This window comes from Paracoccidioides brasiliensis (genome assembly GCF_000150735.1).
Source record: "Paracoccidioides brasiliensis Pb18 unplaced genomic scaffold supercont2.1, whole genome shotgun sequence".
Lineage (NCBI taxonomy): Eukaryota > Fungi > Ascomycota > Eurotiomycetes > Onygenales > Ajellomycetaceae > Paracoccidioides > Paracoccidioides brasiliensis.
In genome coordinates this window covers 3,215,119-3,229,455 of record NW_011371358.1, presented here as the reverse complement: position 1 = coordinate 3,229,455, position 14,337 = coordinate 3,215,119, and the positions used below count along the sequence as shown (strand labels likewise).

At 46.1% G+C, this 14,337-nt stretch overlaps 3 protein-coding genes across 3 annotated transcripts; 1 reads left to right on the top strand and 2 right to left on the bottom strand.

Moving 5' to 3' along the window:
• Positions 1-971: 971 nt before the first annotated feature.
• On the bottom strand, positions 972-2,753 carry PADG_00968 (uncharacterized protein; the record flags this gene model as incomplete). The annotated part of the gene is made up of 1 exon (XM_010758256.1): positions 972-2,753. One exon carries the CDS (start codon positions 2,751-2,753, stop codon positions 972-974), a length of 1,782 nt encoding a protein of 593 aa, XP_010756558.1.
• A 406-nt stretch (positions 2,754-3,159) lies between these two features.
• On the top strand, positions 3,160-5,740 carry PADG_00967 (Golgi transport complex subunit COG3; the record flags this gene model as incomplete). The annotated part of the gene is made up of 4 exons (XM_010758255.1): positions 3,160-3,338; positions 3,407-3,746; positions 3,802-4,833; positions 4,898-5,740. 4 exons carry the CDS (start codon positions 3,160-3,162, stop codon positions 5,738-5,740), a joined length of 2,394 nt encoding a protein of 797 aa, XP_010756557.1.
• A 711-nt stretch (positions 5,741-6,451) lies between these two features.
• On the bottom strand, positions 6,452-11,560 carry PADG_00966 (STE/STE11/BCK1 protein kinase; the record flags this gene model as incomplete). Its single annotated transcript, XM_010757767.1, has 2 exons — positions 6,452-6,572; positions 6,675-11,560. 2 exons carry the CDS (start codon positions 11,558-11,560, stop codon positions 6,452-6,454), a joined length of 5,007 nt encoding a protein of 1,668 aa, XP_010756069.1.
• Between the last annotated feature and the right edge of the window lie 2,777 nt (positions 11,561-14,337).

Below are 14,337 nucleotides of genomic sequence, written 5' to 3'. Positions count from 1 at the left end.
TAAAGTCTTATTGCAATATCAATCTCATCAAAGTTGTATATATTCTCTAATAGATTTTTATACTTAGTAATTATAATCTTTATGATAATAAATTAAATCTGAATAATTATTATATTTTTATATTTGATCTAGTTGTAATTATAGTCTTTAGAGTAGTGAGTCTAAAGCTCTGAATAGCTTATTATTAGATTTGATACTCAGTTCTTGTTAACACAGAGAGTAGTAGTAATGAAGATGATGAAATTTTATATAATTAGAAGATAATTAACTGTATTTTCAACAAATGCCAGCTGTGAGAAAAATTCTTGTTTAGCTTGATTCATCATTCATTCAACTAGCCTATTCTCTTCAGTCTGAATTAATTTGATTGAATCTACATGTAGATTTATGCAAGCAGTTTAGTCATTAAGTTTATAATTTAGAGTAGAGAATAATATATTAAATACATATGCAGCTTCACAAATTGAGAATATTTCTTGCATTTTTAAAGCATTTATTGTGAGCTCAAGTCTTCTCTCTCTCTCTAGAGAATTTGAAGCATTTTTATTGAAAATTGGTGGCATAATTGTGCATTGAGATGGATGAGTAGTTAAATGAGAAGATATTTTGAATTGGTGGTCTGCTCGCTTGGGTGATTCCGCTCTCTTGGGAATTACGTTAATTAGTCAGTTATAAGTTAGTTACCTACAGGGAGTTGCAACCGTTGCAAACATCGGTCGATCTTATATTCGCTCAAACCTAGACGAGAAAATACTGAGGAAATTGTCATTAATCAGATCCCAAAAAAAAAAAAAAAAAAAAAAAAAAGACAGATCATCTCAATAAGTGTTTGAAGTAGATAACGCTGCAAGATCCAGAAAATTGAGCGGGGCTAAAACCAGCTAACCCACCTCCCATATTATACTTCACAGACGATATATTACAGAAATAACTTTTGTAGATTTCAAATGCCGACACCGAAGTAAAGTGTATCAAACTCCAGAATACACCGCAGTAACGTTTCTTCCGCACTCAATTCGCTGCTCCAGAGTTACCTTCCTTCCGTCTAACTTTACGGTACGGCGAGGAGTGATCTGGAACCGATTCTCGTCACGTTGGTTGTCACGGATGTCAACATCAGCTGGTGGGCTTATGTGCGTCGGGGACGCGATATTATTTCTCTTTCCAGTTCCTAGTTGGTAAAACTCATTGCCACCCCACCAGAAAGCGTCCGCACCCCAGTAGGTATCCGTTTGGGAGCCATTTGTCGATCCTGAAACATTGGTAAAGTTGCCCAGAACAGCGGCGGCGTGGGTTGCTCCTACTGAAATGTGGCGTATACCAATGGGCACGATCTTCTGTGCGGTATCACTGTATTCAGATAAGCCACTTAAAGCCTTCACTTTTGAGGGTTTGTTTTGAACGTGGGTCCATTTTCCATTCCCGAGGACACCATATAGTCCCTTTCCACAACTCCAAACATCTGTAGTGACACGGCCAAGATCCGTAACAGCGGTTGGAATCTCCAGGGAACTAAGAATTCTCTTAGCGCTGACGATGAAAAAGCTGTTTGTGCCCCCAGCGGCAATTCCTGTTGCTTTTATCTGATAGGCGCTGGCTGGATAAAGATGCTCCAGGGGGAGAATTTCTGGTGTATCGTTGAATGGAGTTAGGATATTTGTATCCAAACCTAACTGACCGGAGACATTATCACCAAATACGAAGACCCGCCCAGCTTTATCAAGTGCCAGAGAATGCCAATCGCCAGCTGCGATATTGGTAATATAGATTCCACGTAGCTTGCAAACTTCGTGGCATAGGTCATATGGCCCCTTGGGTCGATTGTTCCACGTCAGCCCTGGAATACCAAGCTGACCACGCGAAGGGAAATGTTCTGAGCCAACAGCAGCAGAAAAGACGCGACCAGAATTCGTCAACAAAAGTGCATGTTCCAGTCCTCCACTGATTGCGATCACCCTTTCACCCAACCCAAGTTGTGGTTGAAGCGGGCGGTAACTCAGCTCAGCCTGCGTTCGCCAAAAGGGGATCCAGGAGCTTTCGTAAGGTTTCCTGCCATTCTCCTGCTCGGATTTTGATACAGGGAGTGAATAAACATTTCCATTTGACGACAACGCAATGATCCGGTCTGCTGAAATGCACAAGGACACAAGGTCTTTGCCTTTGAGAGTCTTGGTTGGTTTGTAATCAGTCCTTGAATAGCCTTTGCCCCATTGTATCAAATCTCCATTTTCTGAAATTGCAGCGCCAAAATTTTGATCGAGTTTGACATCACGAAGAACCATGCCATCGAAATATGATATCCTTCTTGGAGCCTTGATGACATATTCATTCGAGTCCGGGTTCGCAACCGATCCTGCGTTTGATCCCCAAGCGTACAACCCCGGACACTCCCAACTCCTTTTCACCTGGACATGTTGTGGGCTGAGCGACTCTCTGGTTGCTTCTGTTGATAGATTCTTGTCGGGTTTGGCCTCCTGGAGGATAACTTTTGGCCGGAAAAATCTTGATGTTTCATCCTGATTTCCCCGTCTGTCCCCTGTATAAAAATACCCCAAGGACAGAGCAGCAGTCACGCCTGCTACGGCAACGTAGGGACCTGAGCCTGGTGGTAGAAGAGATCGCTTCGGTGGCTTGGGAGGTTCAGTGGTAGAGTAAGGGCGGCATCGTGGGGAAGAGAAGATTGGTCGTTGGGCGGCGCATTTTGGAGCTATGAAGGGTTGTGACGCAAGTCGTTTACTACTTCTTTTAAACATTATTTTGTTATTTCAGGGACGTTCCCCACCCATCGGTCAAGTTTTGCGGTTTGAGCAGCTTATCGAGACACATCATACCCGAGTTAATTGATGTCACTTCATGGGACTCTGAGGGAAAGTTTATACGGGAACCTCGGAAGCTAATTTGCTGACTAATTCCATTGGAGCATTAACTACCTAGTTAGCGGCAAGACCCGGCAGAATTGTTGCTTACGTTGAATAAGTAGCCCAAGAGACATGATTAACTTCTCAGCTAAATAAAGGTGTCCATTTCAACAAGATGTTGAAGAAGATCTTTAATACCCCACAATATCACAGCCTTCTTGTTATTTAGAAGGTGGTGACTGCACAGCAATGGAACAGCGATGAGGTAACATTGCCTACTTTTATATTATCATGCTTGATTATGGCCCCGGAGATTGACAATCAACCTCGCCATCCCAGCAACGCAGCTTCACCGTCTGCCAAAGGGGCGGGCGATGCACGAGAAATTTCAATGGAGGAAATTAAAAATGACGTTGAGTTTGCGCAATGGTATGGCTCCATTGGGAGTGAGTTGCTAGAGGTCAGCTATGAAGAATATCAGTATGGTCCCAGTTTTACTGTTTCCTGCTCTGCAACGGACAACGAAACTAATCTCTCCTTGCAAACAGATTGTGTCTTGATGAACTAGAAGCTTCAAAATCGCATCTCGATTCTCTTCTAAATGACACTATGTCTACGCTCGACCTTTTATCTAGACTTTCCGAATCATTCAAAGCTGTGGAAACGCAAACATCAGCCTTCCAGCACCAGTGTGAGGGGCTACTCTCTGCGCAGAAACGCAGTGCCAGACTAGCCGAGGATATTCACGAGAATCTACAATATTATGACTTTTTGGATCCCGTATCACGGAGACTGAATGCGCCGAGCGCAGGAAATTCCGTGCGGACGAAAGACTTTTCCGACATGTTGAAACGGCTGGACGAGTGCTTGGATTATATGCAGGCTCATGTGAGTGTTTGCTCCATTCAAAAAATTTGCTATGACTATATACTAATTGTAAAAGCCTGAACAAAAAGAATCAGAGACATATAGGTCTCGATATCGCCTTCTTTTGACTCGTGCCCTCACATTGATCAGGGGCCATTTCGTATCCACACTGCGGGAGATATCTTCGGGAGTGGCGAAAAGAATTGCAGACCGGCAGCTTAATGATACCACTATGTCTGCTCTTTTATATGCTAAATTTCGCGTGGGTGCTGCAGATTTAAAGGATATCGGATTAGAAATACAAAAACGAGCAGTGCCGCCTGCTGATTCAGAGCAAGGCGCTGAAGCTGAATACCAGAGCTTGCTCAATGAGCTTCATAGTAGTTTTTCAGCTACTAGAGGTAAATTGGTAATACCTATATTGCGGAAGAGGTTGAACGATATTGCGCAGGCTCCAAGCACATCGAAAGACCTTGTAGCATTTGCACGAGCTAGTATCAGTTATATTCGTGGGATTTGTCTAGATGAATTTGAATTATGGGGTCAGTGGTTTCATGGCCAACAAGGGCTTTATGATTTTCTAGAAGCTGTCTGCGAGCCGCTCTACGACCACTTGAGGCCAAGGATCATCCATGAAACAAAACTTGTCAAGCTGTGCCAGCTCTGCTCATTGCTACAAACTCGTTACTTATCGGATCCCGAGGAAGATGGAGAGTATACAGACCCGACCCAACTTGACTTTTCTGTCTTGATCCAACCCGCCTTAGAGGATGCACAAACCCGACTTGTCTTTCGTGCACAGGCAATACTACGAGATGAAATTGAGAAATATAAGCCGCGGCCCGAGGACCTTGATTACCCAGCTCGTAATCGAAAAAGACCATTACCAGAATCAAATAATTCCAATACTGGGTCGCACAGAAAGCAGTCCTTTGCTGAACCGTCAACCCCTGTACCGAAGACGCCCGTGGTTGTTGACGAAGACATTGATTCACCTCAAGAAAAGGATCCCCGATGGGACTTTGATTCCGGGGCCGTTTTTGAGGGATGGTACCCAACTTTGAGAAAGGCAGTTTGGCTGCTGAGTCGTATTTATCGCCTCGTTAATGTATGTAAATAAATACCTAGCACTTCCATCTCCTATTTCTATACCTTTAACAAAATCATTACAGTCAACTGTTTTTGACGATCTAGCTCATCAAATCGTCCACCAAACCAACGTATCCTTACACACCGCAAGCAGCCAAATATCCGCAAAGGCCTCTCCAGCAGACGCTCAGCTATTTCTAATCAAACACCTCCTCCTCCTCAAACAACAAATCGTTGCATTCGATATCGAATTTGTCAGCCCGGATGTCTCCTTCGACTTCTCCGGTGTAACTAACACGTTTTGGGAACTTAGAGAACGCGGAGGTCTCTTTAACCCACGGAACCTCATGCGGCTGGTTGGTCGTGGCCTGCTACCCCGCGTCGTAGAAAACATGATTGATGCAAAAGTCGAACTAGACGGCAGGTTACGCACGGTAATCAACGACTTCACCAACTCCTTCGCCTCCAGGATGACCAGATCTCTCACCGCGCCAGCCAAGTCCACAAACAGGAGCGAGTCCTATAGTAACGCGTTGCGACTTACTGTCAAAGCGATCGAGATGGAAGTACCCCATCTTCGACAGATTCTTGATGATTACCTCGACGATACTGGGACAACAGAGACGCTTGTGAGTGCGGTGCAGGATTGTGTGATTCAAGTCTATGAGGATTTCTTCAATGGGTATACAGCTACTCTAGAAGCTGGGGCGAAAGTGGAGTCTAATACTAATAATAAAATTGCCCATAATGGTAAACTGTTGCCAGCGGAAAGGAATCAAAAGGCTCATGAGGATGGCGTATGGGATATTGACACTTTTGCAGCATGGAGTGAGGCTGTTTTTAGAGTTGGTGTTACTGGGTTTGAGTCAGGCGGCGAACAAGCTGAGCTTGGCGAAGATAAAGACGACGATGCGATCGTCGACTAGTGAACGTCGAAGCCGCAGCAGGAATAGAAGTTGATGCCACGATGAGTGTTTGCCTGGGCAATCAATATAGCAAGAGAATACACAAGTTCAGTTCATGCCTTCTACATAGAGATGTATATAATTTATACCCTATAGTTCGTCAAACGCAAAAGCGCAATACACCCAATCAAATCTTACCAGGGCCGGAGAAGAAATGATCACTCAACTCTAGCATTCATAAATAGATGATATATATTTAATGTTTCTCCTACTATTTTTATTTTCGTTATTAATATGTCGGATATATATTCACAGAAAAAGTAAACCGTGAAAAAAAGAGAAAAGATTAGCTTCAAACAAGAAACACCTTAATCCAGAAGCTCCTTGCCACCATTCACTCACTCTCTTAACCCATATAATTCAGACCAAAATGTCATCCATATACATTCCATTCGAATGACCAAAGGAAAATAAAAAACAAAATGAAATTCCCAAACGGGTATGTCAAAAGTTGCGAAAAGATAATAAGAGAGGCAAGATCCAATGCAAGTAAATGAGCCATAAGCAGAGTAGAACAAGTGAAGTATTAAAAGAGATTCAAAACAAAGAAAGAATCAAAGATTACATACAACCATAACAAACTCACCAGTTAAAGAGATTAACACCAATAACAATCCCTGAATATACGCCTGCGTTTCTATTAGATTTGTTTACGACGGTTATCAAAGTCGTTCAGAGAACATGGCGAATCTTCGCATGCAGCTCGGTATCCAAGAAATTGTAGAGTGGATCAGCTTTGCAAAAGGGATGCTGAGACAGCAAAGTCTCTGCAGTTGGTCGTTCGAAGGTGTCACTAAAGTTCCCAAAAAATTACCACCATTAGTTTCACGTATACAAAAGTTTACGACAAAATGGGGAGACGGTAGGAGAAGAAAAGAGGAAAAGGAAAACATACATCGTGAAACAATCATACATGAAAGCCAACGCTTCCGGTGTGATAGCCACAGACACATCATCAGGAATCGGCGGAGCCTGGTTCAAACTCCCCAACTTGAAAATCGCCCCGATGGCCTCCTCTTTACTCCACGGTCGTCGGCCCGCAAACATCTCCAGCACCACGCAGCCAAGTGACCAAATGTCCACTTTGGCACTGTAACCTTGTCCCTGTGACTGGACAACTTCCGGTGCCATCCAGAACACAGAACCCTGCATTGAATTCGTCACGTCATTGCCGTAAATATTGTCCGTTTTCTTGGAGATGCCAAAATCGGAGATCTTGCAGGTCCCGTCCAAGTCTAGAAGGATGTTGTCCGCTTTCAGGTCGCGGTGTAAGATGCCTTGGTCGTGCAGGTATGCCAGCCCGCTTAAAACCTGACGCGTAAGGGACTTAACGACGCTTTCTTCGAATTTGCCGTGTTTACGCAGACAACTGCCGATGGAGCCACCAGGGATATATTCGAGGTAGATGGAAATGGACAGCTCACCGCGCTCGCAGCCAAGATACTGCACAATATTGGGGTGTTCGAGATGTTGCATCGTGTCGATCTCTTGGTTGAGTGCCGAGACCATCTCTTTCATTTTATCCTTGTCTTGGCCTGCAGCCTTCGGACTCACTTCCACCTGTTTCACGGCCAGGATCTCACCATTATCAGCATTAATGCCGAGGTAAACCCTTCCATACGTACCCTTGCCTATAAGTTGACCTCGAATGATTCGGAATGTAGCCTGCCTCTGTGGCACTTTACTCTGCGACCCAGCCCCAACATTCTGCGGCATGGGAATCGGATGCTCACTCAGCCGACTGCCCGGCTTAACCTGTAAAATCTTCGCACCGAACATCTTAGTACTTTTCCGTCGAAGTAGAGCGCCCGATTTAGCATTGGAAGCCGTTATGCTCTGATTTCTATGAATCTGATGCGCCCCCTTTGCAACCTCACGGATGGATTTCATACGCGTTAGCCCACCGCCTTGAGATCGATTGATATTCCGCTGCGCAACGTTATTCATTATCCCTTTAGCTTTCAATGTAGATTCATCTGAGCCCAGCGTGTCCATGCTGTCATGTGACATTAGAGAATTCAAAGTGCCATGGGCAGCACGGTTTCGCAAGGTTTGGTTATCGGACAGCTCTGCGCCAAGGCTCGATCCTGGTCCCCCCACGGGTGACATTGGTGGAGACATCAAGCTCCCTTCCACGTATGGTTCATCCAGATCAACGTCTGGGAAGAAATCATCTAGATGATCAATCATACCATCAACCGGAGGTCTGCTAGCCCAAATGTCATCCCTGATTATTGAATGGCGACGGCTGTCCCTGCTGGTTTCCGGCGATTTTGACGAGCTATTGTCATCATTCGCGGATTCATTGAAGCTTTGTTCTCCACCAATCTCATTGTCCGTGCTTCGGGTTGACGGTGTATTCGAAGGTTCTACCGTACTTGGTGATTTGAAGCTCACGGACATTCCCTTGGCTGCCCGTGATCCAGTATTGACGGTCAGAGCAGGTTTAGCGGAACGACCCTGACCACCATTAATGTTCTTCATCGGTGCTTTATTTTTCTTTGGCTGCACCCCACCCTTCGCGCCAGCTAATGGTATCGCAAACAGGCCTTCATCTGAATCCTCATCCGAATCTTCTACATGCACAGGAACTCTGGAGAACGAAACTTCCGTCTCCTGGAAATCAAAGTCAGGACCAATTGACTTTCGGTTCCGTTGTTTTTGTTGCGATTGTGTATCGGGAAGTGCGGACGCAGGGCTGATGGAATGTGAACAATCAGATTCCAGCGTGGGAACAGCTGACTTTGTTTCTTCAGGCGGAGCAGCGGGGCATTTGGTACTCCCATCCCAGTCGTAAAACGGTACTCTGAATACAGTATTTCCCTTCCCGCGAGTATACATGGGCACCTTAGGAGAGGAACTTGTTGGACTAGCTCGTCGTCCCCTAGCATTATTGAAATCAACGGACTGCAGTGAGCAACCCTTCCCAGAAACCGGTTCTGAAGAAGAAAGAGGAGAACGTGTAGAAGTCATAGTTTGGTTAGGAAATGGTTTTCCGATAGCACTTGATACTTTCCCAATGCCCGCTAATGCAACTCCAAGACCGTCAGCCAGGCCAGGTGATGGTAGCGCGGGACTTGAAGTCCGTTGCTTTTCTCCCCATTGTTCGAATATTTGATCTGAAGGGCTGCGCTTGTGAGCAGAGTTCTTGCGTGGTCTACCCCCTAGTTTCCTGCTCAAAGAGTTGACTTTGCTGAGCGTACTTGACTCCGATGGCGCTGAAGGGGGTTTCCGTAGTGGAACGAGGCTATCGGCCTTCTTATCTTCATATGGAGAAAGTCGAGGGGAATCGAAATCTATCACACCATCCCGCCTTATAGAGACTTTAGACACCTCCTTCAGCTGCTGCTGACTTTCCTGTTTTGATTGAAGATAAGCCTTCTGCTTTCGCTCAGCTTCCCGCCTGTACTCTTCATGCGCAGCATATATTGCCGCTTCTATACCATCGATATCCTGTTCACTGGCATGCTTATTATCACTAACAAAATTCCAAGGTTGAGCTTGTTGATCATATGGAGGTGGTTTGTCCGCATCAAATTTTATCGCTTGCGGTTGAGGTCTAGACGATACACCCCATACATGGTGTCGAGCATCATCGTCTACTGGATTCCTGGATCGCCGCTCAGCAAATGACAGACCCAAACCGGTGGCTTGTGGTGCTGGTGCAGGTGGCGGAGATGGATGGGCGAGGTGAACGAAAAATTTCAAAGTCCCATGGGGATCTGATTTTGTCCGGCGATTTACGACCAGCATTGTATCACTCAACGGATCCTCGTGTGTAATTTGGCCAGGCTCCGTAAGATAGATCAGTGCACTTCCCGGATCCTTGATGCCCAGGCTATTACATATAGTAATGCGCAGTGCATCTGCTGCATCCACATCCGTCACGTCTATCAACCGATAATTCCACCCATCAGGTGTGGCCAGAGCATATCTCTTTAGTGGTGCGCTACTTGTGGGATTCCTGGATCGTGGTGGCTGGACTTTCTCATAATCTGAGAAAGAAGAGGGGGGCCGTTCTCCAAGGGACATGTCACCACTATCGAATCCAGGCCTAGCAAAAACCGATGTTGGAGGGGGTCCCTGGCGCATGCCCACCGGACTTGTAGGCGAGTCGGCATTTATTTCCTCAGGGGAAGGATGCATGGAATCAGGACCCTTTTTCCATTTCAGTTTGTGGAAGAATCCCTTACCGTGCTCCTTGGGATACGATTCACCTGTTCCTTGGCGTAAGCCTTGATCCTGTGGTGATGGGCCTTGCCCATTTTTCTTGGGGTCCGGCTGCCTACCACCTCCTTGGCCTCCAAAAAAGCCCTGGGACGAGAAGCCGCGGCTCAACATGGAATCAGAACTGTGTCGTTTATCAGATCTTCCGTTCGCTTCCACAGAGTATGGGACATATTCTTGGTGTGCCATTGCGACGTAATTAGGGGCAGGACTGCCACTTTGAGGGTGCTCCTCTGAAACGGCGAGAATTCCATTATCACTTGAGGCAGACGGGCTGTGGCCACGGCGCCCATCCAGCATTCCAAAAACGCTTCGAGAGAAGTCTGACCGAGCATCCGGAGTTCCTGATTCAGTCCGATGGCAGGAATATTGCTTCTGAGTCACATTGAGAGGTGTTGCTTTGGCAGTATATTGTTGACAAGGGCTACTATCAGCAGTTCCAGTAATGTGACTTGGGAACGAATCCCGCCCCAAATTGGGTGAATTTTCCAACCCTCCATCTGTGGACGCACTTGGCAACATTGAATTCTCGTAATATCTCGTCCCCAGGGTTGCATTGTCCGAGGTTCCCTGATCAGCAATCCTCCGTATCAAATTCCGCATTCGCTTTCCCTCCTCCAGTTCCCTTGCCTTATCCCATCCAGTGCCACTCTTGATGCACTCCTTTGTGAGCTGAGGATAAACCACCTTGTGCATCTTACTCAGATCTCTTCTGCCATTAGCACGACTACCAAGCTCCACGAAACTAGCACCGCATAGCTCTAGTACGCGAAAGGTTTCCTGCCAATCGTTAGAGAATCCGTTTTGGGCAAGCCACAGCAAAACACGATCGAGAGGCCAACGTTCATCGGCTTCCTGAGCCGTCATACCACCCACAAAGGACTCATTTACCTGGGCGGAATTGTGGGGTTGCGGATTTTGCAAAGTCGCAGTTGGCGGTCCTGGAGATATTACGTCCTTAGGGTCGCGCAACGGAAGGGTTAATTGATGTGATCGATTCCCCGTGTTATGTTGCATAGCTCCATCACTATTCGTTGGGTTGGAAACATGTCTCATACTGTCCGATTCAATGGAATATTGGTACTGTTCAGGAGGACATCCGTATTGCTCCTGAAGGTCATGGGTGAAAAGGGGAGGGATGCCAACTCCGGGACCAAATGATTCACCACCAGGAATATATGTTGCGGATGTGAGAGGCTGTATCTCATTAGATATCGACCGAGAAGGTATAGATAAAGGGGCAGGCTGACGGGAACGAGTAACGCTGTACGCTAGATGTGGGTTTTGAGCTTGGTTGGGGTTGAGCAGAGGGGGAGGGGGAGGGGGAAAAGGCTGTGCCATTGCCTGATGCCTTCCCCACCCTTGTTGCCATCCCTGTTGGATCCCATATGTTGAACCAGGCGGAGGACCTGGTGGAGGGGGTGGAACTAGACCGTGAGCTGCATGGGCGATTCGGGGAGGAGGTGGCGGGAAAGACATCATATGCGTCTGGGAGCCAGACTGCGAGATGTGATGCGGCGGAGCAGGTATATACTGTTGCCGTTGTCCATCCATAATGCGACGTTCGCTACCAGTTTTGGCTTATATCAATGATGCGCCGGTCACCCGCGTCTGGAGCTCCCTTGAGAGTAGCAAGTTGCGTTAAGACGGAATCATTCTTGATGGCAACAGGGCATACGATTGACTATTTCCATGCGTGGTATCTATTGAGGGCTCTAATCCGTTGCACGTGTACAGAACAACTCGTATGCAACCGGTTAACAACTTTTGCACCTACACATGCTCAAGGGACATAAAGGCGTAGGAAAGGTAGCGTTATGAGAGGGGGGAGGGTGTTGGTTACATACCAGGACATATCAACTTTCCCCTCTCCAAATCCAATGATTGCAAGTAAGGGCCTTACAGTGGCGGCAGATGTCACAAGCACGGATTTGAATCGGTCGAGCTTCCCGTAATCACGTGTAACTATCGAAGAAATTCGCGGAAGGTTAATCTAGAGCACGAGGCCGTAAGGCGGCAAGCTATACGACATGGCAGAATATATGTAAGCACCATGACCAAAACACTCCCAGTACATAGCAACACGCAATACCAGCATATATGATAGGTTCGAGATACATACCTTTCCTCAGATGAATAGGATCAGGGAGTTGATATACGGCGGCAGCTATTTAATAGGGAAACGCTTGCCGGGGGCCGGGGGCAGACGAAGCTGACACCAGCCAACAGATATTATTCAGGATACCAGTATCAAGGAGGATGAAGAGCGGGGGTTGTCTTGAGGAATGTGAACAAGGACAGTTTATGCCCGCAGTAATAGTCAGGGTAGATATTCTATTAATCTCCGATCTGGGGGGTAGTTGGGCAGTCGGTGGACAGTCGATGGCCAGTCGCAGGTTTGTCCAGCCGAGTCCTTAGGGTTAGGCGAGCTCGAGGGCGCACGTGATGTCAACAGATGCGGGGAACCACAAAAACACTTCATCGATTCTACCACGGAATGCTCCGTCCAACAACCAACACGATAAATATAAACACAGCCTTTATGTGTGGGTGGTGATAGTTATTTATTTTTTATTTGCAAGATCGTGTCGATGACCCAATGATTCCCATCATCTACCAACTGTCGGGTCAATCGTCTAGTGCCATAGCTAAGTATTTATTAATGGCAAGGCCTGGAGCGAGCGAACGCTAGCCTTGGCGCACGCTTCGGTTCCTTGGTGGTTGAATTGTCATCACCTTATTATGACTTGGATGAACCACTTGTTTACTATTATTTTTTAGCCTGAGGGTTCTGAGGGATTCCAAAATAGGCAAAGCAACAGGTCAACTCTTGATAAATATTTCAATTGTCTTTATCATGTCTCACTCTATGATTCCATAACGCTTCAACCCCCCAAAGACTCGGGCTCATGCAATCTATAACTACCTGACACGATCGACTTTTAACAAGGGTGCTTCTTCAGAGAACGTAACCACATTGTTTGTCTGCCCCGAACGACTCTCCATCCAAAATGTGCTGCTAACAGTCTACAAACGGGTGGTCCGTATACCTAGCAGCATCTGGTTAACAATTTACAGCGAAAAGCTGGGCTTGTGTTAGCAGGTATGTGGAGGGTCAGTCTTTAAAAAATAAGCTTGTATATGGACTATGTTGAGGCGCGTGTTTCCCCCAAAAATCGGAAGCTTCATTTATATGTACATGGGTGAAACTAACTTTGGCCCCAGATTTCATGAATAAGCTTCCAAACCTCCATGTGTTACAACTCCAAATGCTCGGGTATTTTCCACCTCACTCAGGATCATCTACGTTCTTCAACTTAACATGGACTAATTAAGGGAGACTTTCATATTCATCTTGAAGTTGGGAGATTTCCTGTACGAACAGTTATCATTTTCAGACAGCTGTGGCATCTGACAGCTCCAGCGCAATTTATTCTGGTTTGCACCGTGTCCCGCTAACCCCTCAGTGAGTCAGATAAAATGACTGGTTCGAGAACCAGACGTTTCCCGGCATAGAAGAGGTCAACAGTGGGACAAATGCGGTTTTTTAGTCCTCAATGGGGACCAGTTGTTTCGATGAAAAATGAATCATTTCTTAGCTTGAAACATTGGGTTTTCTTGATGCGGAGATAATGAAATATGCAAGGCAAGCCGCCTGTCGTCTCTCCTGATTTCTCCGGGTTGTTTTCCGGGGTGGATCCGAGGGAATGGTTAACCTTCCAGCTGCCATTTGGCTGGGATTCTTTTTTTCATTTTATTTCATTCTATATTTTTTGTTTGGTTTTCATCAGCAATTTTCGGAATGCGAGGGATATCAGTTATTGGGGCATGGCTGATGCCAGACCGCATCTGACAATGAGCACCCTTCAGCAGGAGTTATCTAACATTGCCTGTGACCTGGTATATGTGGTCTCCAAATTGCGCCCTAAGTTTACCATTTACTATTTGTCTCGCGAGCTTTACCGCTCTCTCAATCGTTGGTTCACTCGTGACCGTAGCCTGCGGATCGAGTTCCTTCCACACCGAGCAGTACATAGCGCAAAGTTCATGGAATGGCGTCTCAGGAGCTTCAATGTTTTGGTCTGTTTACATGATGTCAATTCATCATCTGCTAAATTTCCTCCTTTGCTACTTACCAATAGACTTATCATCTTTCTCCTGATGTAGTGAAAATAATGTGGTCCAGTTTCACGTTGTTTCTGAAGAGTGCATGCGCTAAAAAGCATAAGAGTGACACCCCATCTCGCTCTGATGATATTGACTAAAAATAAGAGCACGCCTCCTTCCGTCCTTTAGTCAAAGTTACGGAGTGTTTTGAACGAGGTTCTTCG